This window comes from Pituophis catenifer, unplaced genomic scaffold (assembly GCF_029215685.1).
Source record: "Pituophis catenifer annectens isolate HBS135680 unplaced genomic scaffold, rPitCat1.0.hap2 SCAF_11, whole genome shotgun sequence".
Lineage (NCBI taxonomy): Eukaryota > Metazoa > Chordata > Lepidosauria > Squamata > Colubridae > Pituophis > Pituophis catenifer.
The window spans coordinates 1,233,293-1,256,969 of record NW_027256891.1 but is presented as its reverse complement, the minus strand read 5'-3'; the positions used below and the strand labels follow the sequence as shown (position 1 = coordinate 1,256,969).

Genomic DNA, 23,677 nt, shown 5'->3' with positions numbered 1-23,677 from the left:
TTATAAGTTGTTTTTAAATGCCTCTGAGAAGGCATTTGGAAGAAATGTATTACTGCAGATTTTTCTTGCCAATTGGGAATCAGGCTAATTATTTCCATCCATTCAGTCTGATTCATTGGGTGCCTCTCTACAATACCAAAAAGATTTGTTATTCTTGTCTTTTCAGATTAACAGACAAGATTTCATGCCCTACAACTCACATCTGATGCAACTCACAAAAGCTAATGCTTTGTTGTAAAATTGGCCAGTCTGCAAAGATAGTACCAGGCTTTCTCTGATTGTTGGCTCCCATGTCTCTCCACCTACATTGTTATCCTTGTGTGAATAAGGCATCCAAGAGCACATCCCAAGGACGAGTTTCTTTTGTCTTGAGAAAGTAGATCTCTTTTACTCGTGGTTAGGTGGTCACTTTTCTCTCTTTCTCTTGGGATCCTCAGTTTCAGATTACCTTAGCTCTTGGGACAGAATTGGAGGGAGGCGCTACTAGGACTTTAATAAGGGAAAAGAGATTTAAAATGTTGGGACCTTTCACTTCGGAAGAGTTGGAAGATAGACTCCATGGTTGGATGGCTAAAATGAAAACAAATCTTCATTAAAAAATTCCAATCTTTCATTTTATTTGTATATTTTTTAAAGTATTAATATTAGCACTTATTACTAATAGTTCCCAGGCAACATTGTATATCAAAACTGCAGGACATTTCAGAGGCAAGCATTTCGGTGTCAAACTTGAAATGAGCTGTCTCACTTTACCAGAAGTTTCGCATTGCTTTTCTAAGAAGTCTAGAAGTGTTTAAACGAGAAAAATTGGATTCAGAATGCTTCTGGGATTAAAGAAGCAGTTGCAACACTGATCTGGATTGGAGTAATTTTCAAACCTATAAATTTTACATTCAAATCATCATGCAGATCACAATTGTATATTAATTTTTGCCTAGTTTTTCACTTAAATTGTTTTACTTACATGTTTATTCCTCATCACTGTTGGAAGACCTGAGAGACCAAGTTAGGGACAGATCATTATGAAGAAAAACTGTGTGGTTGGCTAAGAGTCAACAACAAATTGATGGCACATAATTAATTATTGCAAATCAAATTTACAAATAATATAATTATATAAATAGCATTTGCTTTATTAGGCAGCTTTTTATGACAGGTTTGCATTTTTTACATGATAGGATATAGTTTTCATTGTTTTTTGCTGTATTGCTGTTACTTTGGGCTTCTGTAACTAATTGGGCTAACGTTTATGAAAATGTATTGTTTCTTGATACTTTTTTACTTGTTTTATCTTAAAGTGAGCAGTGAGGATTCGGATAATTCAGAAGCCAATGAATCTGGAATTAGTGAAGAAGTGAGTGAATCTGAAGATGATCAACGTCCTAGAACGAGGTAGCATATTTTTTTGATGGCCGGTCCTAGGTCATATTTTGTTAGTCTGTATACATAAAAGCGAAATACCACTCATGCATCATGACAAAATCTCCAGAACTGTAAAGCCTACCAGCTTGAAATTTGCCACGTATGTTCCTCTTGACTTCTAGGTGCTCACTAAGAAAGGATTTTTCGAAATGACCATCAGAGCATTAGTATTTCCTATATTATTATTAACACGCTCTGATGCTAAGGAGTTCTACTCCCCCTCCCCACCTGAAAATAAATATGTTCCAAATGCAAAACACAAGCAGAGGAGAAGAGTTTCAGTTTCAGTTTTACTTTCACAGCAGCAAGCAGGGGATAGGATAGGGGAGCCTTCTGTGGGGCAAGGCTGAGGGAGAGAAGGGGAGAGGGGAGGCCGAACATAACTACTCATTAATTTTCAAGCTCCAACTGTAGATTCATCAAGCCCAATCACATAGTTTCGTAGCGGAGCACAGCTAGTGTTTAATAATTTTGCAGAAAGATCTCTGGAGAAATCTGTAGAGATAAAAGCTACAAAGCACTTCCCAACCTAGAAATTTTATTTCATGTTTTTAAAATCTTGCTTTAGCCGTTAAAACCTGAACGCCAAATTCAGATTTATAATGCTGCTTTTTAAAAAAAATGTTTTATTATACATTTTCCTCTAATACATCACATTTTTAGTTTTAAAATGACAGTCCATCTCTTTCCGTCTCTTTCCTTCTTCCCTCCCTTCCCTTCCCTTCTCCTCTCCCCTCTCCTCTTCTCCACTTCCCTCTCCTCCCTTTTCCTCTCCTCCTCTCCCATCCACTTCCCTCTCTCCTTTCCCCTCTCTCCTTCCCTCTTCTTCTGTCTCCTTCCTTCTCCTCTTCCCTCGGCCTTTCTCCCCTCCTCTCTTCTTCTCCACCCCACTCCACTCCCCTCTCTCCCTTCATCTCTCCACTTTTCTTCCATCTTTTTCTTTTCCTTGTAGTATATAAAATTCCATTTCCCTACAAAGTACAGTGTGTATTTTCCAGGTACCGTCTCTTTCAAATATAACTTTACATTTTCTTGAAATTACATCAGATTAGAAGAAAACAAACTTAATATCTACATGAACAGTGTGCTGATAGCAGTAATAATCATAATTATAGTAACATTGATAATATTCTTCATATTAATATTTTTCATTATTTGGTTTTATTCTCTTAACCTTTTAATTTCTATCTTTGCTTCTATTATCTAACTATTGATAGACACATATGGTCACCTTTCAGTTTCTAATCTACTTAATACTTGAATGTTGTTATATAGAGAGATACGTAGTGATATTTTCCCCATTTCTCAGTTCTACCTCTGTCTTAGTTCTCATGCACACAACTCCTGGCTTAAAAGGTATTCTACATTTGTCCCTCAACTCCTGCCCGTTTGTCGTCCCCCCCCCCCCAAACCTCTTATTAAGTTCTTGGCACATCTCCTTCGCTTCTTCCCTGGGACCTTGTATCTTCTTGCCTCATTTGCATTTAATCTAGGTATTTCATCTATCTCTATCGCTTCTTCACACTTTTGAGTCTTAAAAAAGCCTTTCCCTGATTCTTTCCTCACTTCATGAGAGTCTTTCTGTATAACCTCTTTTACATTTTGGTCTCTTGAAGTATGAAAGATATCTAGAGTATAATTTTCTTTGTCTTTTTCATATGTTTTTACTATCTCCTCTTTTTTATCTTTTTGTATCATTTGTCGTGTTTTTCTCCCCTGTCTTTTCTTTTTCTTTTTTTTTGTTCTGTTTTCTTCTCTATTTCCTGGGATTTCTGTTCTTTATTCAATGCTGTTTGTTCATAGCTCTCTGGTCTCTCCATTATATCTCGAATCAATTGTTTTCTCTCCCTGTGGTTCCTTGTCATCTCTTCCTGCATGTTTTGGGACATCAATAATACTCCTTTTAATAATAAATTTATTTCTCTTTGTGACATTTTGTCTTATTTTAGTAATTTAAAATTTTACTTTACTTTACTTTAAAGCTTTACCCAATAGTCTTTCAAAATCCCAATTTCTTAATTGTCTATCGTACCAAGAAAAAAGCCATTATTCTAGCAGTTCACAGTTCACTCTGTTGAATAGTCTATTAGCCGTCTCTTCTTCGTTTCAAAGCAAGTCCAAACTGTTTCACACTCGCACACTGTCCACCAGATTTGTAAATTTGTAATCCTCAAGGTTCTAGCAGTTAAATGTTCTCACAGTCTGTCTCCAAACAGCAAGTATAATCAGTTACAGATGTCTCCAGCTTCTCTTTTAGACATAACAGATTTTCACTTATCGCTTACTCATTTCTGTAATGTCTTCCCCGGCCAGTAGGTGTCGCTCTTAGTCTTTTTTCTCTGGTTCAGCTGCAAATATGACCCCGGCGCTATTTTCTTTTTATTTTCTTGCTTTAATCATTTTTCCAAAATCCCTCACTTCAAGATGACAAGCAAGGTTTAGTACAATATTTTAAAACAGTTTAGTTTGCTGAAAAACTAAACTGAAAACCAATCCAGTCTATCTCTTACCTTTAAGGTTTTTAACATTTTCTGTTCATTCTTTCTTTTCCGGGTCTGACATTCGCTCCCAGTTTTTAGTTGCTGCTTTTCTTTGGGGTTTGGGAAAGACCCTATCACCACTTCAGTTGAGTCCCGCTTTCCTTAGGGGGAAGTGGGGGTTAGGGAAAATTTCACAGGAAAAATTAGAGATTTCTCACCCACATCGTACACACTGTTGCAAGATCTTCCTTCTCTTCCGTTTCAGTTGTCACGGCTTCGGTTCAGCCATAATGGCCGTCCTCTCTTCCACCGGATAAAGGGGTTTTCTTTGAGTGAAACAAGGAGGCTGCGCTCTCCTTGCTACTTCCAAAGCATCCCCTCTTTCTTCGTCACCCCTCCAAGGTGACTTGGCCCCATAGGGCTTCTCCAAGCGAAAGAAATAGATGGGACTTGGTAGAGCTCCGCTCGTCTGTGTCTCTTCGTTGCGACCCTCAGCTGCCCCCGCCCCTATAATGCTGCTTTTTAAAGAGACAGAAACAAAACTCTATTTACTATCTGGAATGCTTTGGAATTATCATGTTTTATTTTTTTATTTTTATTTTTTACAAATCCAGTTTCCTAAAATCCAGGCATTTTTGCCTTTTTCTTTTATTAAAAAAGATAAGCATCCAGTATACTTCTGTAGTTTTTGCCTGGTTTCACACATTACAGAAAGCATGGAACCAGTATGGTATGTTTCATTTCTGGCTTGGGATGTTATAATATGGTTTGTACATCATACTTTATTCTAGTTACACAAACCAGCCAATAAAGCACTATTCAGTAAACCACTATTAAAGTATAACTTAATGCAGTGTGAAAATCTCCTAACTGCACTCCTTCATTCTAAAACATTAATGCAGATGAAACATTACCTGGATCATAAATAAAGAGGGGAAAACTGCAGCCATATTTTCTTAAATAGTTTAGATTGACTTGATTAGGAATAATGTATATATAATCTTGGAGGAAAGTAAGAAAAAAAAACAGTGGTCAGTACATTTTGCCAAGAATAATCCTTTTTAGAACAGTACTCCTTCAATGTTTTAGATCCGCCAAGAAAGCAGAATTAGAAGAAAATCAGAGGAGTTACAAACAGAAGAAGAAAAGGAGACGCATAAAAGTCCAGGAAGATTCATCTAGTGAAAACAACAAGGTAATATTGCCTGGTTAGACCAGCATTTTGTTTTTGTTTTATTTTTGTCTTTAAATCTCCATGATTTTAAAAATCTTTTACAAATACCTTCCCAACTACAATGAGATGTTTTTGAAAGTAACGAAACTTTCCAAACAAGTTTGATATGGCAACTGTCAGCCTTGCAAAGATAGTGCAGACAGGAAGCATGCCTGGATGAACTAAATATACTTTTGTTCTGACCCAGCTCCCCAAACACGATAAACCCTCTGACCTGAACTCAAAAGATTCCTTTATTAGGAATGCCAGCAGCTCCAGCAAAAAGTTTATCTCGCAGGCTAACAAGTCCGTCCGTCCGTCCAGAAGATGAATAGTTGTCTGCCACACCTATTCATCTCCGCCCCCTGCCTTTTATATCCCCAGAGCTAGGGTGGGGCCTCGTTAGCAGCGGTGGCTCTTCCGTCCCAAGAACCGGCCCATAGATTTCCACTGCTCTCCTCTCCTCTGCCTTCTGTGCATCCGCCCGTCAGGCACTGAACCCAGCTGTTCCTCCTCTTCCTCCTCAGCCACCTCCAGACCTGGGGGCTATTGACTCTCCATCTGAGGGCTGACGGATGGCCCAGGCTCCGCCTCTGTCTCTCTCTCTCTCTCCGCCAGCTCCATTCCCTCCTCCCCCTCGGAACTCCCAGGTTGCCCTGATGCTGACCCTGACTACCACGCCTCCTCCTCCTCCTCCTCCTCTGATTCGGCTGCTGGAGGGGCCAGCGGCCGACAGGCCACAACAACTTTATTGTAAGCTTATATTAATAGAATCTTGAAAATCTGAAAATAATATTTCTCCCCATCACTTTTACTGCTCAAGGAATGGGTAGGGGTCTCTTCTGAGATGTTTCCCATATCCCTATTCCTTCTATGGGCCAGGTTGCCAGAGGGTTCCTCTGACTGTGGGACTTCCACTGTTCCCCAAGGTCATTCCCACATACCATTCCATCATAATATCGTATAGATGTTCTAGTTCAATTCCAACTCAAGTATTGTGGCCAATTCTGGTTTTGAAAAGATCCATAAAACTGGAAACGGGCTTAGAGAAGAGTAACAAGGTTGATCAGGGACGTATAAATTAAGACGCCTGAGAAAGAGCAGCAAGCAGCTTAGTTTGGAGAAAAGGTGAGTGATGGGGAGATAATTGCATTCTTGAAAAAGAGACCAAAACCTCACCTTTGTCAGGCCAGGGTGCATGTAATAGAATAAAGGGATTTAGTTTTTAAGAAGGTTATCGAAGACAGACTTCCGGGTTGGGACAGACTTCCGGGTTGGCTCCGCAGCACCATTGACGGTCTTTTTAGACCGCCGCCCCCGTGATTCCGTTGAGCCGTTCTGACAGCGTTAATCAGCTGTCAAACGGCTTGAAAATCTCCCCTTCGGGAAAAGAAGGGGAGGAGAGCAGGTGGGTGAGGGTAGAGCTCCCTGAAAACCCCTGGATTAATTCCAGGGGTTAGGAGGGTGAGAGCTCCCCGTTCAGCCCACTGAAGCTCCGGATCCGGGGGGGACTCTGTTTTTTTTACAGAGCTAGGTGTTGCGTCCAATTTCTGCTGTCAAACAGAAGATTAAATGATTTCAAAAAAGCAGGCGGAACAGAAGCAGGAGGACAAGCTTTTTGCAAGTATAACACTTAACTCCGGGGATACAATGTTTCTAATTGGATTTTCTGAGCTGGAAGTTAAGATGGCGTTTCTTTGTTGCGATTTTAAAAGGGAAAGTTAGAAAAAGTTTTTGCTAATAGACTCGTGCTCAGAGACTGGCTTTAAGTTGCTGGAATAGATTTTGAAGAGCTGTTTGGGAAAAGATTGTTTATAAAGAAATTGCTGAATGCTGCTCAAAAGGATGGCTCTGACTTTATGATTTTATGGTTGTGGGAAGAAAGAAAATTTCTTTAAAATAAAATGGCTTCTAAGAAAGGAGATCTTGAAAGTGCTGGATGCTATTTGGAGGTGTCAGAAACGAAACAGTTGTCTGATTTACAGAGTTGTAAGGATTTTGATGCAGAACTTACAGAATTTATAAAAGAAGCCATGAATAATCATACTGCAGCTATAAGTAACCAAATAGCAATTCTTAAAGGGATAACAACAGAAATGACTGAGGAAATCAAAACAACTACGGAGCATGATGACAACTCAGGAGATATTGCAGCAGAGAGGGTGGAAGAATTTTCTCAAGAATTTTTGAGCTTACTCTCTGCTCTTTTCGGAAAAATTGATAGAATCCTTCAAAATTATGACTTGGTTTGGAAAAAAGTAGTAAATGACCAGACTTTCGAAGTTTCAGAAGATGAAGGAGACTTGTCAGTGGCATCTATACATTTAATAGAAAAGAAACAATTGAACTTTTCTTCACAAACTCTTGACAAACTTTGGTTTTACAGACGAAGGAATGAACTGATTTATATAAGCATGAAGAGGCGATTTGGGGGCTCTAAATCAGAGGAAACTTTTTTAAAAAGGGGACAATTTTTGCAGTTATATCAACCTCAAATTAAAATGAAAAACCTCCTCAAAATAGAAGTAGGAGGGATGCAGAAAGATTGGAAAAAATATAAAAAGAAAGCAAGAATGGAAGATTAACCTTTTCTTTTGGCTTTGTAGTTGTTCTACTCATGGTTAAAAATGATTATGTTGTAGGTATTATAACTACTGAGGGGGGAAAAAGTATAAAGTTAAATATTGATTTTTAAATATGATGTACTAATGGTTGATTAATCCTTTTTGGTTTTTTAGTTTATGTATTAATGGTTAATTATGTTGTTGATTATCTTTTAAATTTTAAAAATTGGAGGGAGGAATAATGAAGGGGGGAAATTTAGAAACTTAAAAAATGTAGAAATTTAATTAGTGAATATCTAAGGTTTATTTTTTGTTATGAGATTTCAAAATAAGAAACCAAGAATGGAAGATTATTTTTTTTTTTTTTTGGCTTTGCAGTTGTTCTATTCATGGTTTAAATTGATTATGTTTTAGGTGTTATAACTACTGAGGGGGAAAAAGTATAAAGTTGAATATTGATTTTTAAATATGATGTATTAATGGTTGATTAATCTTTTTTGGTTTTCTAGTTAATGTACTAATGGTTAATTATAAAAATGTAGAAATTTAATTAGTGAATATCTAAGGTTTATTTTTTGTTATGAGATTTCAAAATATCTGAACTTTGAGAAAAATAGGAGGGGGAAAAATGTTTTTAGGTTTGAATGTTTAAGATTTGTTAATGGTTTTAAAATTTTTAGAGTTATTGGATTACATGTTACTTTGTGTTTATATAAAGGGAGGTTGATGAAATTGTAAAAGGGGAGTTAAGGGGTCTTGGGAGTTATTAAATCTTGCAGTTAGCTAGTTTATTTTAGCGAATGTTTGGTGAAATCTATGCCCTGTTTTTGTTCTGGGAAGTCGGGGGTGGGGGGTGGTAAGGAGGGGTTGAAGATTGAGTTTACCAAATTGATTTTTTTTTCTTTTTTTCTGATGATAGTATGAATGATTGTTTATATTGTATACTTGTTTGATCAGAAAATAAAAACTTTTTTATTAAAAAAAAAAAAAAAGAAGGTTATCGAAGAGAAAAACGCCCTGATTGTGTTTTTCTAAGTGAGGATGGACTTCCTTTCACTAGATATACTCAAGGGGCAACCGAATAATTATCAGTCAGAAATCCCAAATGTGCTTCCTCCCCCCCCCCCCCCCCCCCCCCCGAGGCAACTGGACTTTCTGGTATTTCCTTGAAGACATTTCGCTTCTCATCCCAGAAGCTTCTTCAGCTCTGAGTGAATGGTGGAGAATGGTGGGCCATTTAGTCAGAACTGAAGAATCTTCTTGAATGAGGAGTGAAACATTTTCAAGCAAAAAGAAAGATAGTCCAGTTGCCTCTTGAAAAAGCACCTTTGGGACAACCATGACCTGGATGACTGAGAATCTCCATAGACATCAGCCAGGAATGCTTAAATTTGGACACAGTGGCTAAAGGGACCCTTCCAGTTCTGAGGTTCTGTGTCCTAAACTCAGAGTAAGCTTTTATATCATACAAATGTTACATCCTATCCTCTGATATTAGCATTCTCATCCTCCATAGCTTTACTTTGGATTGGACGGATTATTCCAAATTACACCAAATCCCACTTCATTGTGTGACAGTCATGGCATTTTTAAAATTAAATTTAAAAATTGGCACCTATTGTTCTTTTATTTTGTTCCTGTGTGATTTATAATACAGTAAAGGGCTTTGGAAATATAGGAAATCCCAAATCCAGTTGAGATATAATGGAAAGGAAATAGAAATTAGTCCTTGAGATCTCAATTTATACACACGGGAAATGCTTACTGTCAAGCAAGTGATACCCTCTGCACTCCGTCTGCCGTAAATACAAAAGTTCCATTATGCAGTTTAGTTAGCCAGTATTAGTATTTGGAATCATTAAACAATGAAAGGCAATAACAGTATATTGTTAATCTTGTTGAAAGAGTGTTTTGTGTTTTATTTGAAATCATGATTAAGAATATATCTTTCTGGAACTTTTACAGAGTAATAGTGAAGATGACGATAATGATGATTCTAAGTCTCCCGGAAAAGGCAGGAAAAAAATAAGAAGGATTATTAAAGATGATAAACTCAGAACAGAAACGCAAAACGCGTTGAAAGAAGAAGAGGAGAGAAGAAAACGGATTGCAGAAAGGGAGCGTGAGAGGGAGAAGCTCAGAGAAGTATTTATATTTTTTTAATTGGGATATTACCAGGATTTTTAAACAAGTGTTGAGGAAAGCCAAAACTTGCTAAAACTTGCTAAAAGAGAACTCTAATAGAAATATGTCTGATAGTCAGTGCTTTGTTTTATGTAATTTTGCTGTTGAAAGCCTTTTTCTTGAACATGATGAAGTGGTTTGATTGGAGAAGTACTTAGCAAGGTGTCTGGAAATAGGACAGCTTTTCTTAAAACGACATATATGCAGAACCCGGATTTTCTCTTATCAGATGTATTCATTTGAGACGCTTGCCCTGCTGTCATATTTTAGTGTTTATATTTTGCTTTTATTGGAACGTAGTTTTAACAGCACTGAATTGCCTTGACTGTTGTGGTTGGAATGAAAGGCAAGGTCCCCATTTCGAAAAGCTCTGGCTGGATTTAGCTGAAAGCATGTGGATAATTACTGAGTTTAAAAGCTTTTTAAGGCTTTTCATACCATTGGATTACATGAGGATTACATTATATTACTCTTTTTTTATCTTTTATTTTTAATTTTCTTTCTGAGCGTTTGCCCTTAGTAGAATTTTATAATTCCACATGCTACCTCCAGAACAGTCCCTTGAGAACTTCTGGAACATGAGGCTTTGTTTACCTTATAGCTTTGAATAAGTTTTTTCCTCCTGGCCATGGCACGCCCTGTGTCAAACCAGGACTCTGTGCTAGGCATTGGGCATGATGCTGCCTGCTGTTTGGGTTCAGCATGTTCTCAGAGTTGTATCTGCAATATTCTATAGCACTTAGAGTTTGAAGCTAGTAAAAACAAAAATAATTGAAAAATAGATTTCTGAACTTCCAATAAGGACAGATAATATCTTGAATTAAATGCATGCATCCCAAAAAATCTTTCCAGGTAATAGAAGTAGAAGATACACCTTTGAAATGTCCCATTACAACTAAGCTGGTTTTAGATGAAGATGAAGAAACCAAAGAACCGTTAGTGCAAGTTCATCAAAGCATAGTGACAAAACTTAAACCTCATCAAGTAGATGGTAAGATGGCATGACGATTTTTATTTTAAAATGCTGGATTTAGGAGATGTATGTTTGGAATCGGTCGGGTTAGAGCCACACTAGAGCGTTCTGTGGGGTCCTTGGTGCTCTCGGAGCTTGGTGACTTTCCTGCAGGCATTTCATAACTAAACTAGGCAACATCATCAGTGCAGGGATTATGTTACCTAGTTTGGCAATGAAACGTCTGCAAGAAAAGCACCAAGGTCCCCAACCCTATGAATATTGTCTTCTATTGATTACAGTGTTCTATTACAGCTGTTGCACTTCAGAGCAAAAATAAGTCCACGGTTAAATTTTAAAGGCTCTTTTAAAAAACATTGTTTCTAGGTGTTCAGTTTATGTGGGATTGCTGTTGTGAATCTCTGAAAAAAACCAAGAAATCTGCAGGCTCGGGATGCATTCTGGCTCACTGTATGGGTCTGGGAAAGACCTTGCAGGTATGTTTAAGGATCTGTTGGCTAGGACGGGCCTTGCTCCCTCCAGCTTCTTCCCGTAAAAGAGAATCACGTCTTGTGAAAACTGGTGAAACATGTCCAAGTTACCTAATGCGTGTTCCTACTGCTGTTAGATAGAATTCCTGGAGAGAAGAATGAATAGCTTAGGTACCTTTACTGCACTTTCTTCAGGAATTCAGCTATTTCATCTGTAGGACTGGAATTCAGTTCTCAAAAGAACCCTGTGGCATCAGTTGAAAGAGTGACCTGTCAGGTTGCTCAGTTAAATTCTGCTTGGGCTTGAATTTGAACATTTGACTCCGCAGCGCTGGTCAGAACATCTTTCGGTTACATCCAAAGAGCTTACTTCAACTCCCTTTGAAAGTCCTTTCCGATTTGAAAACATGGGGGAAGGAGGTCTTTGGGATCACAGAAGAAGGAGAGAAAGAGCAGATAATAGACACACAACAAAGATCCGGTTTCATGTCGTGATTAAGGCTTGAGGCTAGGAGCCTGTAAACTCTACTCCTGCTTTAGTCCCAAAGCTGGCTGGGTGGCCATTGGCCAGTCACCCTGTTTCAGCCCTACGTAGCGGTCAGTGGCAAACCACTTCAGAACAATTTTGCCAAGAAAACTGCAGGGTCTTGTCTAGGCAGTCGCCTGATATTGATTGATTGATTGATTGATTGATTGGATTTGTATGCTGCCCCTCTCCCGAAGGACTCAGGGCGGCTCACAACAATAAGAAACAGAAAATACAAAAGTTAAAAGACAAATTAAAGCAGAATATCCAATAAATAAGGTTAAACATGGGAATACAAATTCAAATTTAAGATTTAAGAATTTAAAAAGCTACAAAATCAGTTTAGAGTCAACCCAGGCCCACCCGTTGGAAGAGCGAGGTCTTCAAGGCCCGGCGGAAGGTTCAAAGGTCGGAAATTATCCGGAGCTCCAGGGGGAACGTATTCCAGAGGGTAGGGGCTCCCACAGAGAAGGCTCTCCCCCTAGGGGTCACCAGTCGACATTGTCTAGCCGAAGGTACCCTGAGGAGGCCAACTCTGTGGGAGTGAACCAGGCGATGGAAGGCTACCAGTGGCAGGAGGTGGTCTCGCAAGTACTCTGGTCCTAGGCCACAAAGGGCTTTAAATGTGATCACCAGCACCTTGAATTGCACTCGGAAGACAACCGGGAGCCAATGCAGACGGCGAAGGAGTGGTGTAACATGGGAGTACCGAGGCACCCCCATGACAACCCACGCAGCCGCATTCTGCACCAGTTGAAGTCTCCAAGTGCTCCTCAAGGGCAGCCCCATATAAAGTGCATTGCAGTAGTCCAAACGAGAGGTGATGAGGGCATGAGCAACTGTGAGTAAGGCATCTCGGTCCAGAAAGGGGCGCAATTGGCAAACCAGGTGCACCTGGACAAAGGTCCCCCTGGCTACGGCAGTCAAATGATCTTCCAAGCTAAGCCGTGGGTCTAGGAGGACTCCCAAATTGCGTACCTTCTCTGAGGGGGTCAACACCTCCCCCCCTAGAGATAGCGATGGAACATAGTGGACAAAACAGGGTGCCGGTAACCACAGCCACTCGGTCTTGTCGGGGTTGAGTCTAAGTCTGTTCGTCCCCATCCAGACCCGTATGGCCTCCAAGCACTGGGACATCACATCAAAGGCATCGTTGGGGTGATGCGGAGTGGAGATGAAAAGTTGGGTATCATCAGCATATTGATGATACCGCAGCCCGAATCCCCGGATGATCTCACCCAGTGGCTTCATGTATATGTTGAACAGGAGAGGCGAGAGAACCGACCCCTGCGGCACCCCACAAGGTAGGGGCCTAGGGGTCGACCTCTGCCCCCCTGCCAGCACAAACTGCGTACGACCCAAAAGGTAGGAGGAGAACCACTGAAAAACAGTGCCTCCCACTCCTAACCCCCTTAGCCATCGCAGTAAGATACCATGGTCGATGGTATCAAAAGCCGCTGAGAGGTCAAGTAAGACCAGGACAGATGAGTAGCCCCTATCCCGGGCACGCCAGAGATCATCTATCAACGCGACCAATGCCATTTCCGTGCTGTGACCGGGCCTGAAGCCGGACTGAAACGGGTCCAGGTAATCCGCTTCATCCAGGAATTGTGGGAGCTGACGCACTACCGCGCTGTCAACTCCCTTCACCATAAGGCGAAGGTTAGAAACTGGACGATAGTTCTTGAAGAGAGCCGGATCCAAGGCAGGCTTCCTGAGGAGGCTCTCACCACCGCCTCCTTCAAGGCAGAGGGGAAGATTCCCTCTCTCAACGAAGCATTAATTACTGCCTGGAGCCAGCCTCGGGAGGTTTATTAATTATTATTAAATTAATGTAAGAAGAAAGTGGTTAACTGATGCTAAGTATATCAAAATATTCTTAAAAAAATAATTTATGTTCTGTCTCCCATTTTTTGTTTGTTTAAAAAAAAAAGAACAACCCCCCCCCCCCGCTGCAGTTTTGTTCTAATGCTGATTTTCTTGCCTTCCTTTTGAAGGTAGTTGGTTTCCTTCATACCATTTTGCTTTGCGACAAACTGGATTTCAGAACTGCCCTTGTTGTGTGTCCATTGAATACCGCCCTCAACTGGATGAATGAATTTGAAAAATGGCAAGAAGGCCTAGAAGACGATGAGAAACTTGAGGTATTTAATGTGTAATATGGATAGGTGGAGTGTATCTCTGCCTTCAGGAACAGTAAATTAATGTTTAGAAGTATGAACTTTTTGACTTTGAGTATTTGATCCACATTTACAAATTACATGTTGACTTAAAAAAAATAAAACTCATTTATTTGCTTGCTTTCCCAAGGTCTCTGAACTAGCAACAGTGAAACGCCCCCAAGAGAGGGGCTATATGCTGCAAAGGTGGCAGGATGAAGGAGGCGTCATGATCATAGGCTATGAAATGTATCGAAACCTTGCACAAGGGAGGAATGTGAAGAGCAGAAAACTGAAGGAAATATTTAACAAATCATTGGTTGATCCTGGTAAGGCAAAACACTGCAGATCATTCCTTCTGTGACAAGTCATGTAAAGGAGGAGATGTTCTTGAGTAGAAATAGATACCCCATTCTATATGCAAAGCAATGTGCGGAAGAATGTGGGTTACGGCACAATCACTCTTCAAACTAGAGAAAGTAACAGCAGTAACCAGAAGGACTGATCAGATGATTGGTGAATGGTGAATGGTGAAACTGGGTATGCTTTGGAATTCTGTTGGATTTCTTAAGGCATAAGATCCAGATTTACATTTTTAAAAATCCAGATGATTAAATGTGTGGTGGTATATGCTATCTACCCCCGAAAAAAAGAAAGGAAGGAAGGAAGGAAGGAAGGAAGGAAGGAAGGAAGGAAGGAAGGAAGGAAGGAAAGAAAGAAAGAAAGAAAGAAAGAAAGAAAGAAAGAAAGAAAGAAAGAAAGAAAGAAAGAAAGAGAAAGAAAGAGGAAGGAAGGAAGGAAGGAAGGAAGGAAGGAAGGAAGGAAGGTGGTGTCTGGTAGTTGTTGTAAGTCAGAAGCTCTAGTTAATTGTTTTAGTAAAGTTCAGAAGAGAAATTCTGAAAGCCAGCCTGAAAACAGAACATATTTGGAGCTCCCAAACTATCTCAGTCTAAAGATTTCTCCAAATTTCTATTTTTATTTTTGGTAAACTTTCGGGTATCTGAAAGCATTGATACACCACAAGAGAAATATGAATCCAGTTAAATTTAATAAATCTTGCAGAAAATAGTTTGCATTCTCTGTTTTTGTAACATTGGCTTAATGAAATGGCATGTCCTTTGTACTGTTTTTTTATTTGTCTTATTTAAAGAATTTACACGGCCTTTTATCTCACACACTGATTCTAAGTGGCTCAGAGCAGCCAGTAAAAACAACAGAAGAACACATTATAGCCTTCCTATCAGCCATTGGAACCACCTACATTCCTGGCCCCCGAATCAACCCCCTCCCAGCTCAGTATTTGGGGGAACAGTCAGATATCCCCAGCTTTCAAGAAGGCTAAAAAAGTGGGGCTTCTTTAGTTCTCACATAGAGGGGAGAGGGGGCTATTCCAAAGGGCCAGGGGTGCTAACTGAGAAAGCACATCTCTGAGGTCCCACTCTTTGACAACATTTGATGGAACCTAGTGGGTTGGGCAGATACCCTCAGGGAGCGGTGGTCCCGCAGATACCTTGTGCCAGGTAGTGCTTTAAAGATAACTGAAAGCTAGTGCCGCTCATGAGGCAAGAGTATAGCACAGGTGAACTGCAGAGGGCCCAGAACTTCCCTCCCTGCTGCATTGGGGACCAGTTGCTGCTCCCAAGGTGGCTCCTCGTAGAGCATGTTGCATCATCTAATCAGGAAATGACTGAGTGGCTGTAAGCAAGGGCTCCAGTCCAGATATGGGCAGAAAAGCCCCCAACCACTCCATCTTTCTCAGGTTGAGTAGCAGCCAGTTCCTTCCTGTCCGGGTCCTTACAGTCTCCAGGCACTGGGTAAGCACTGAACAGCACCCTCTGCCTGGCACTGGATAGAGATGCACATTGAATATCATTAGCGTACCTTTGATACTGGACTCCATGCCACTAAATGACTTGACCCAACAGTTTCATGGAGATGTTAGATAGGAGAGGTGAGAGATCCAAGTCCTGAGGCACCACCTTTTATATCTCTCACCTCTCCTGTTTAAGGGGCATGCAGCTGGGTCTCTGTCCCCCAGCACTGATTGATACTGGCCATAAAGGCAGGAGGGAAACCACTGCAAAATGGCCCCCTGTTTTCAATGCCCAAAGCTGGCCTGGAAGAATAGTATAGTTAATGGTATTAAATGCCATAGAGCAGTGTTTCTCAACCTTGGAAGCTTGAAGACGGGTGGACTTCAACTCCCAGAATCCCCCAGCCAGCGCTGCTGGCTTTTAATCAGCCAAAAGGGAGAAAAGCTCATTGCAAGGTTGGCCAGCTGATGGTGATTGTTGCCATCTTGCTAACTTCCTTTTGTCAATATTGCTGTGAATCAGTCATAGCCTCTCACCGACCAGTTCGCTCCCATAGAGAGGGGCTCGCCAGGGTGCCGTCGGCCAAACAATGTCGACTGGCAGCCCCCAGGGGGAGAGCCTTCTCTGTGGGGGCACCTGCCATCTGGAAGGAGCTCCCCCCGGAGATACGGAGGATTCAAGACCTACGCATCTTCCGCTGCGCCCTAAAAACGTTTTTATTCCAATAGGCTGGTCTGGCCTAACTCTCCCTTTTAAATTGGGTTTTAAATGTTTTATATTAATTGGATGTCTTAAATTTGTTTTTTTGAGCCCAAATTATTTAATTTATTTTTAATAGTTTTTAACTTTTGTATGTCCTTTGTATTTTTATCTTGGCTGTTCACCGCCCTGAGTCCTCCGGGAGTAGGGCGGTATACAAATATGATAAAATAAATAAAATAAATAAATAAATTATGTCATACTCAACTCCTTGACTTTATTTCCAGTTAACAGCAGAGGGTGCTGTGATCTAGTTTTATACAAAATGTTGAAAAACATTACTTCCGAAAACCTGTGCGTGTATTTTCTTGGTGAGACATTTTCGTAAGAATGAACAGAGAATATTTTATCATGTATCAAATAAATATATTGTATGGAGGGCTGTGAATACCAGTTTAAATTGTCGGGTAAACCAAAGGGTAAACCCTTTGGAGTTAAATGAATACCCTTCTCTCCTCCATGACTCGGCATTTAATTCGTGTCCCATACTTCACAGATATCTCTGAGATGCTACTTCTGTAATTTCAGGCCCAGATTTTGTTATCTGTGATGAAGGACATATCCTAAAAAATGAAGCTTCTGCTGTTTCTAAAGCTATGAATTCTATCAGATCCAGGCGAAGGATAATTCTTACAGGGACCCCTTTGCAAAACAATCTCATAGAATGTAAGTACATTTTAAGAGGGAGCCAAACATATGTTTTATATCTGTCTGCAGTTTCAGTGGAAATAAAATAGTTCTGCTAACATGGAATAATATATTCCGTGCATCCTTGGTTTTCTCCTCACCGCTGATCTTAAATATATTCAGTTTGATTATTCAACAAACATCTGCATTTATTATTGTAAATCTAGGCACACTCTTTCCACGCTTACTAAATATATTTTTGCCGGTGCTGCCCTTGAATTTCTTCCCTCCCTGTTATTTCTGTAATGTGGGGTGACAATTTTAATACGATTGTGTTAAAAAAGAAACGCCATACAAGTATAGGACTGGAATCCTGGGTCTTCAGGGATGGCAGCAGTCCTGTCTTGCATCGTGTGTGTTTTTTAAAACCGTCAGAAACCTGGCTCAGTTGTTCACCAATTCGCTGCTGCTCCTAGAAAAGAATATCTTGTATGTCCAAACGCAGCATCCATGTTACTTGACAGCGAGACTTCAGGAGGCTGAAGTCCCTGGCTGACTGTGGCAGACTGAATTGCAGGGTGCTGGGACGGGCTCTGCATCAGCCACTCGGTACATGATTGCACAGATTGGGTGCAAAGCTCTAGCCCGATCCCCAGTTTGAACTAACAGTCCCTTTCTTTTAAAACACAGAACAGCCTGAATCTGCTTCCAAACATTTCTTTATTTTATTTAAATATTTATAAGTTACCTTTCTGGACTAAGACCACCCAACTAGAGAAGGCCTCAGTGAATATATACTTGTCCATCTTTATTAAAGACTTGCAACAAGATTACTCTGCTGAAAGGAACTAAAAGTTACATTTTCCCTCCCTCAGATCACTGCATGGTTAATTTCATCAAGGAGAATTTACTTGGATCAGTTAAGGAGTTCCGAAATCGATTTATAAACCCCATCCAGAACGGCCAGTGTGCTGACTCCACTCTAGTAGATGTGAGAGTAATGAAAAAGCGGGCACATATCTTGTATGAGATGCTAGCTGGATGTGTTCAGGTGTGTGGATTTTGATTTGTGTTACTTTGCTCCATTGTGAAAGTTTAAAAATTCCTTACGTCTGAAACTGAAACTTAGAGAGTTTTGACACTCTCCTGTCAACTGAAGTTGTACCTTTCTCTTAACAAGCAATCCATTACTCCTGATTAACAAGAAAGGAAATATTTTAAAAGCTTTGATTTGCCCACAGCCATTTGATTATTTTTCTTTTATTTTAAAATGTAAACCCCACCAGGCACGGGCACTCAGGGTGGCCTGCAATTACTGGATAATATCTATGGAAGATAATTTGGGGCAGAACTTTTAATCTTTTTAGACTTGTGACCCTCATTTCACCCAAGCCGTGACGTGGGAGTCTCTTAACCTTTTAATTTTTTTTCTCCTTGTTTATTTGTGTTTCTACTTTCTCCTTCCCTCCCCTTTTAAAAATCTTTTGCAAAAAATGGTGATAACTTAATTGTGTATGTCAGTTGTAGACAGGCAGTGTAAGGCACATTACTATAGTTGCATATTAGCACAATGCTGAAGTGTGGCTGTGAGCTTTTCCTTTCCTTCTCCAGAGCAGGAGAGTGCATAGTTATGGGTCCTCACCTGAATAAACTGTTATTACTCTTACTTTCAAATGTTCATTTAAAACAGACTATGGTTATATTATAAAGTTGGCTTGTGTCATAAAGCTATATTTAAAATAACCACTGACACGATGAAGTTAATTAAACAAAAAAAAAAAAAGGTGAACATTTTGAAACTTTTCCCTATGGAAAGCCAAAGCCTCCGTCTCCGGTACTTCCGCTTAGCACTAGGTCTGACTCAAGCCAGTGCATCTCCCTGACTTCTGTCACAGGGTCATTCCACTGGATAGAGAGGTTCCTGTGCAAGGAAGGAGAATGTTAAACAATCTCAGCACTTAGAATCCTAATTTTTTTTCTTTCTAAGCATCTTAGTTGTTCCCTGTATTTTAAGTTACAAAGTTTATTGACTCAGAGTTGGTACTTTGGTGCTCGAATGATACCATAGTGCTATTTAGCTTCTCTTTTTCTAATCTAATTGTAGAGGAAAGATTATACAGCGTTGACAAAGTTCCTGCCACCAAAACACGAATATGTCCTGGCTGTTAGGATGACTCCCCTTCAGTGTAAGCTGTACCAGTACTACCTGGATCACTTAACAGGTAAGGATAATTCACTGCTTAATTGTTGTAAAAGGTGGGGGGGAGAGAACCAGAGGATACGTGGATACGGAGTAGGCAAAGTTGAACTGCAGTGGGGGGTTATTTATTTATTTTTTTTACCTTGATGAAGATGATTAAGGGGATGGTTCAGGTAATCTTGTTGACTTGGTATTCAGGGAGAATGAGAATCTCCTTATACAGCTTGGTAGTACATTTGCAACTAGAGTGTTGGTTGCTGCAAAGTCTGTAGCAGAACTGGAAAAAGTCTAGAAGAGAGAACAGCCTGAACATTTCCTTCCCTACAAGAAAAGGCTGGGGCACGTCTTGAGAGGAGGCAGGTGTCAATTGTGCCTGGTGCAGAGAAAGGACAGTTTTCTCCCTTTCTCCAAACCTACTGGGCTCATCCATCGAAGCTGATTGGGAGGAGACATTGGAACAGACCAAAAGGAGCAGTTCACACAGCAACACATAATTGATTTATACAATTCATTACCAGAAGACATGGGGATGGACCCTGGCTTCCGTGACTTTAAAAGGGGATTGGACAAATTCCTGTGTGACAGATATAGTGCCAAGTATAAGTATTAGCTAAAACTTTATCAAATGTACTTACCGGTAAATTTTGGAAAATTTAATGGGTTTTGAATTTCCTCGACTATTTTAATTTTATGGGACATTGAAGTTGAATGATAGAACTTTACTCTTAAAAAGTTAACATTCGACAGTTGTCTGTCATTAACATCGCATATAAAAAGTTATTGAAATATGATTTGCAATAGACATGAAGGCCATATGAGGGAAAATATTGTGAATTTGTTTTTTAAAATGGGATTTCTAACATATAAATAAAAATGCAGTTTGCATGTGCAAATGACATATGCCTATAAATAATATAGATTGTCAAACCTGTAAAATAGGATGAATAATGAATTTTTAGCAATTTTAAGAAAGGAAAAAATATTAATTCAGTTGCTGGAATCATCTGATTTCTGGTAGCAGTGTTGCACTGGGAGAACCCTCTCTTACAAGTGACTAGAAAAAGAGAGTGAATTCCTGATGCATTGCATAAAAGTGAGTTGATTTTGCTAAACTTACAGTTCGGTTAATCTGTTTCAAGTATGTAACTGAACTCCATTGTCAGGTGTCAGCAACAGCAGTGAAGGTGGAAGAGGCAAAGCTGGAGCTAAACTCTTCCAAGATTTCCAGATGTTAAGCAGAATTTGGACTCATCCTTGGTGTTTGCAGCTGGATTATATTAGCAAGGAAAACAAGGTAATCTACTTCTCTCTGCCTTTGCTGTGCCTGCAGTGAGACAATTCTAGGGAGTTCCATTTTTTGGCAACTGGTTCCATACTTCTTTCTATTTCTGTGTGTTTTAATTTGTGTTCTGAAAGTTAGAAACAAGGATGGCTGTGCTTAATAAGAACGCCTGATTTTTCAGGGTTATTTTGATGAAGACAGTCTTGATGACTTCATAGTTTCTGATTCTGAAGAAACGTCAATGAGCTTAAGCTCTGAAGAAGATACTAAGTAAGTTGAGTTGTTCCTCTGAAACGGTAATTCCATTTATTGTTGGAATTGCATGTGAAACAGTTGGGAATAAAATGAGTGTGACTGAAGAGTTTTCATGTTGAAATATATATTTTAGAAAGAAGAAAACAAAGGGCAAGAAATCTAAGAAAGACAGTAGTTCCAGCGGGAGTGGGAGTGACAATGACGTGGAAGTGATTAAAGTCTGGAATTCAAGATCTCGGGGAGGTGGAGAAGGAACGGTAGAAGAGCCAATCAGCAACCCTCCCATCATTTTAAAGGCAGAGGAAGGTAAGTAAGATTTTTAATGGATGTGGAGGGCTTTTTGTAGTGGGCACTCAAGGGCAACAAAGCCCACCACTCCAGCTGCCCTGCGCTTATCATGGTTTTGTGCCCAGTAGTGCTGCTTCTGCTCCTTTTTCTGGCCCTGAAAGTATTAGCGGAGGTGCTTAACCTGGGGACTGCAGATCCTTGAGAGCTGGGGTTAAGATTTCAGGGGCTCTGTGGATGGGGGAGGGGGGAATTACAAATTTATCTTCACTAATCTCTAACAGAGATTTAGTTTATTTTGTTTTTGCTTTAATGGATTAATAAAGAAACCCATATATTACTGTAGGCAGTACAGCCATCTTGTCTGCAAGCAAACAAGCATCAAGAACTAACTAACTAACTAATTATATGCAATATATATCTATATATCTACCGTGTTTTTCAGTGTATAAGATGCACCGGAGTATAAGACACAGCTTAGTTTTTGGGGAGGAAAATAGTGGGGGGGGGAATCTGCCTACCAGGTATTCATCTGGCTAGCATCCTTAGTCTGGTCAGCTTCAGCACATAAATTTGCTGGTTTTGAGCGCGCGTGAGTGCTTTTTATCCCCTGTTTGGGGATAAAAAACAGCTTCTAAAATTGCTGAGAAAGAGCAGCAACGAGAAAAGCAGGCAAAGCTCGGATCTTTCGCTAGTGTCTCGCTAGGGCTGAAAAAAAGCTTCTACAGCACAGCTGAGAGTCGGAGGGAGCAGGCAAAGCATTGCCTCTCTCGGGCTGAAAAAAAGCTTAGAAAAAGCTACATTCGGAGTATAACACACACTCAAATTTTCAGCCTCTTTTGGGGGGGGAAGTGCGTCTTATACTCTGAAAATTACGGTATATCTATATCACACACACACAATGTACAATACACACACACACATAATTAATAATGCTTTACGTGAATGTTTAAACATATCTTTCTGGGAAAGAATGGAGAGGCTTCACCATACATGAAAAAGAGACCATGGCACAAAAAGGTTAAAAATCCCTGCTTTAAAGAGTCAAGAATGAACTGCGTGTAATATATTCGATACGAAAATGTGGCTTTTATTTTTAATTTTTTTCATATTCTCAACCCCAATGGATCTCAAAGGTAGTTTTCAATAAAAAAAAAATCAAAACAGTGAATTTGTAAAACATAACTTTTAATCAGCCCAATATAATGTTTCTTAGAAGGAAGTCACAAAATTGGGATAAATAACAGGAGAAGTAGTGGAAGTGGACTGCTCCTATTCTGAAACTCAGAATTTCTTATCCCAAAGTTAATGTGGTGCCAGACTTTAAAGGCATGAAGATAGCGAGAGAAAAATCAGGGTAAATGACAGGAAGGGTAGTGAAAGTGCACCGTTATTTGTCAACAAGCTCAGGATTGAGGTGCCACCCGATTTTAAAGGACTGGAGGCATGAAGATAGTGAGAAGCTGCATTTGAACATGAGTCCTTTTGGCATCAAAAGTTTGCATGGGAGAACTGTTGCCAGGGGTGCTTGAATGAGGCAACCTGCTCCTTTTATGGGGCACAAAGAAGAAACCCTTGAAAGCACCTTGGAAACCGCAATTGGTAAATTGCCTGAGTTGAAACAGTTTTTCTTGATGCGGCTTTTTGAACACAATTTTAGATGGAGAGTTGAAAGCAGCATTGTCAATTTTCTCCGCTGGTGCTAGCAAAATGCAAATGTGACCTCGCCTCTCTTTAACTTTTTCCTCTCTGAAGCAGTAACCAAAAGATGTAAATGCGTATTTTCTTGTTCTGAAGTATATTATTGTAAGATGATGGGTCATTCGTTCCACTTCCTCAATGGATACGGCACTCAGCAAATTTGTTCTGTGTGTGGTAACACCTGCAAAATAGTACAAGGAGAAATCCCCATGGAAATAAACGCTGTAATAGTAAAATGGATGTTCCAGAAGGAGGAAAGTTTGTTCTGTATTTAAAATAAATCGTTCTCTATATAATACACTAAAGAAATGATGATTAAAGCCACAGACCTGTTCTGTCTAAAGAATGGGAGTGACATAAATGAAGACAACGTTGGAATCCAACAGGACGTTGTAAGACTGTAGATGCTCTTACGTATGCCAGCCTTCTCCAGCCATGGGCCGTCTTCTTCCTGTTCAGTGGCCTTGGCTTTTAGGGAAGAAAGCCTTCAGGGAGGGCCTGAAGCATCTGTAGAGCTCTTGCATGCTACCACTCTAGCATCCTGTAAGCATTTTCCAGTACTAGAAATGCCATGCGGGCTCCTGCAGGACAAGGAATACATTGGTAGTTTGCCTGTATCTAGCAGAATGTCTTCATACACCCGGATTGGTAATTCTTTGTCCATTTAACCTGATGGTAAATATATTGCACAAATGGCATACATATATGTAGAGTCTTACAAAGTAATACTTAAATATATACAACTCTGTGGGTTCTTATATTT

The 23,677-nt window shown here is 40.0% G+C and overlaps 1 protein-coding gene across 2 annotated transcripts in view; it reads left to right on the top strand.

Annotated features, from left to right (window-relative positions):
* ATRX (ATRX chromatin remodeler) overlaps window positions 1-23,677 on the top strand; it is a 95,604-nt gene that overhangs the window by 46,652 nt on the left and 25,275 nt on the right. For both annotated transcript variants that reach the window (XR_011600871.1, XM_070951934.1), the window contains exons 13-25: window positions 1,299-1,392; window positions 4,992-5,097; window positions 9,645-9,824; window positions 10,716-10,854; window positions 11,203-11,312; window positions 13,830-13,976; window positions 14,143-14,320; window positions 17,093-17,230; window positions 18,067-18,242; window positions 19,296-19,413; window positions 20,555-20,685; window positions 20,855-20,943; window positions 21,062-21,234. Coding sequence is in view for 1 of the 2 variants with exons in the window: in XM_070951934.1 (XP_070808035.1) it covers window positions 1,299-1,392; window positions 4,992-5,097; window positions 9,645-9,824; window positions 10,716-10,854; window positions 11,203-11,312; window positions 13,830-13,976; window positions 14,143-14,320; window positions 17,093-17,230; window positions 18,067-18,242; window positions 19,296-19,413; window positions 20,555-20,685; window positions 20,855-20,943; window positions 21,062-21,234 (1,779 nt within the window). In the remaining variant the exon portion in view is untranslated. The remainder of the gene's footprint in view (window positions 1-1,298; window positions 1,393-4,991; window positions 5,098-9,644; window positions 9,825-10,715; window positions 10,855-11,202; window positions 11,313-13,829; window positions 13,977-14,142; window positions 14,321-17,092; window positions 17,231-18,066; window positions 18,243-19,295; window positions 19,414-20,554; window positions 20,686-20,854; window positions 20,944-21,061; window positions 21,235-23,677) is intronic.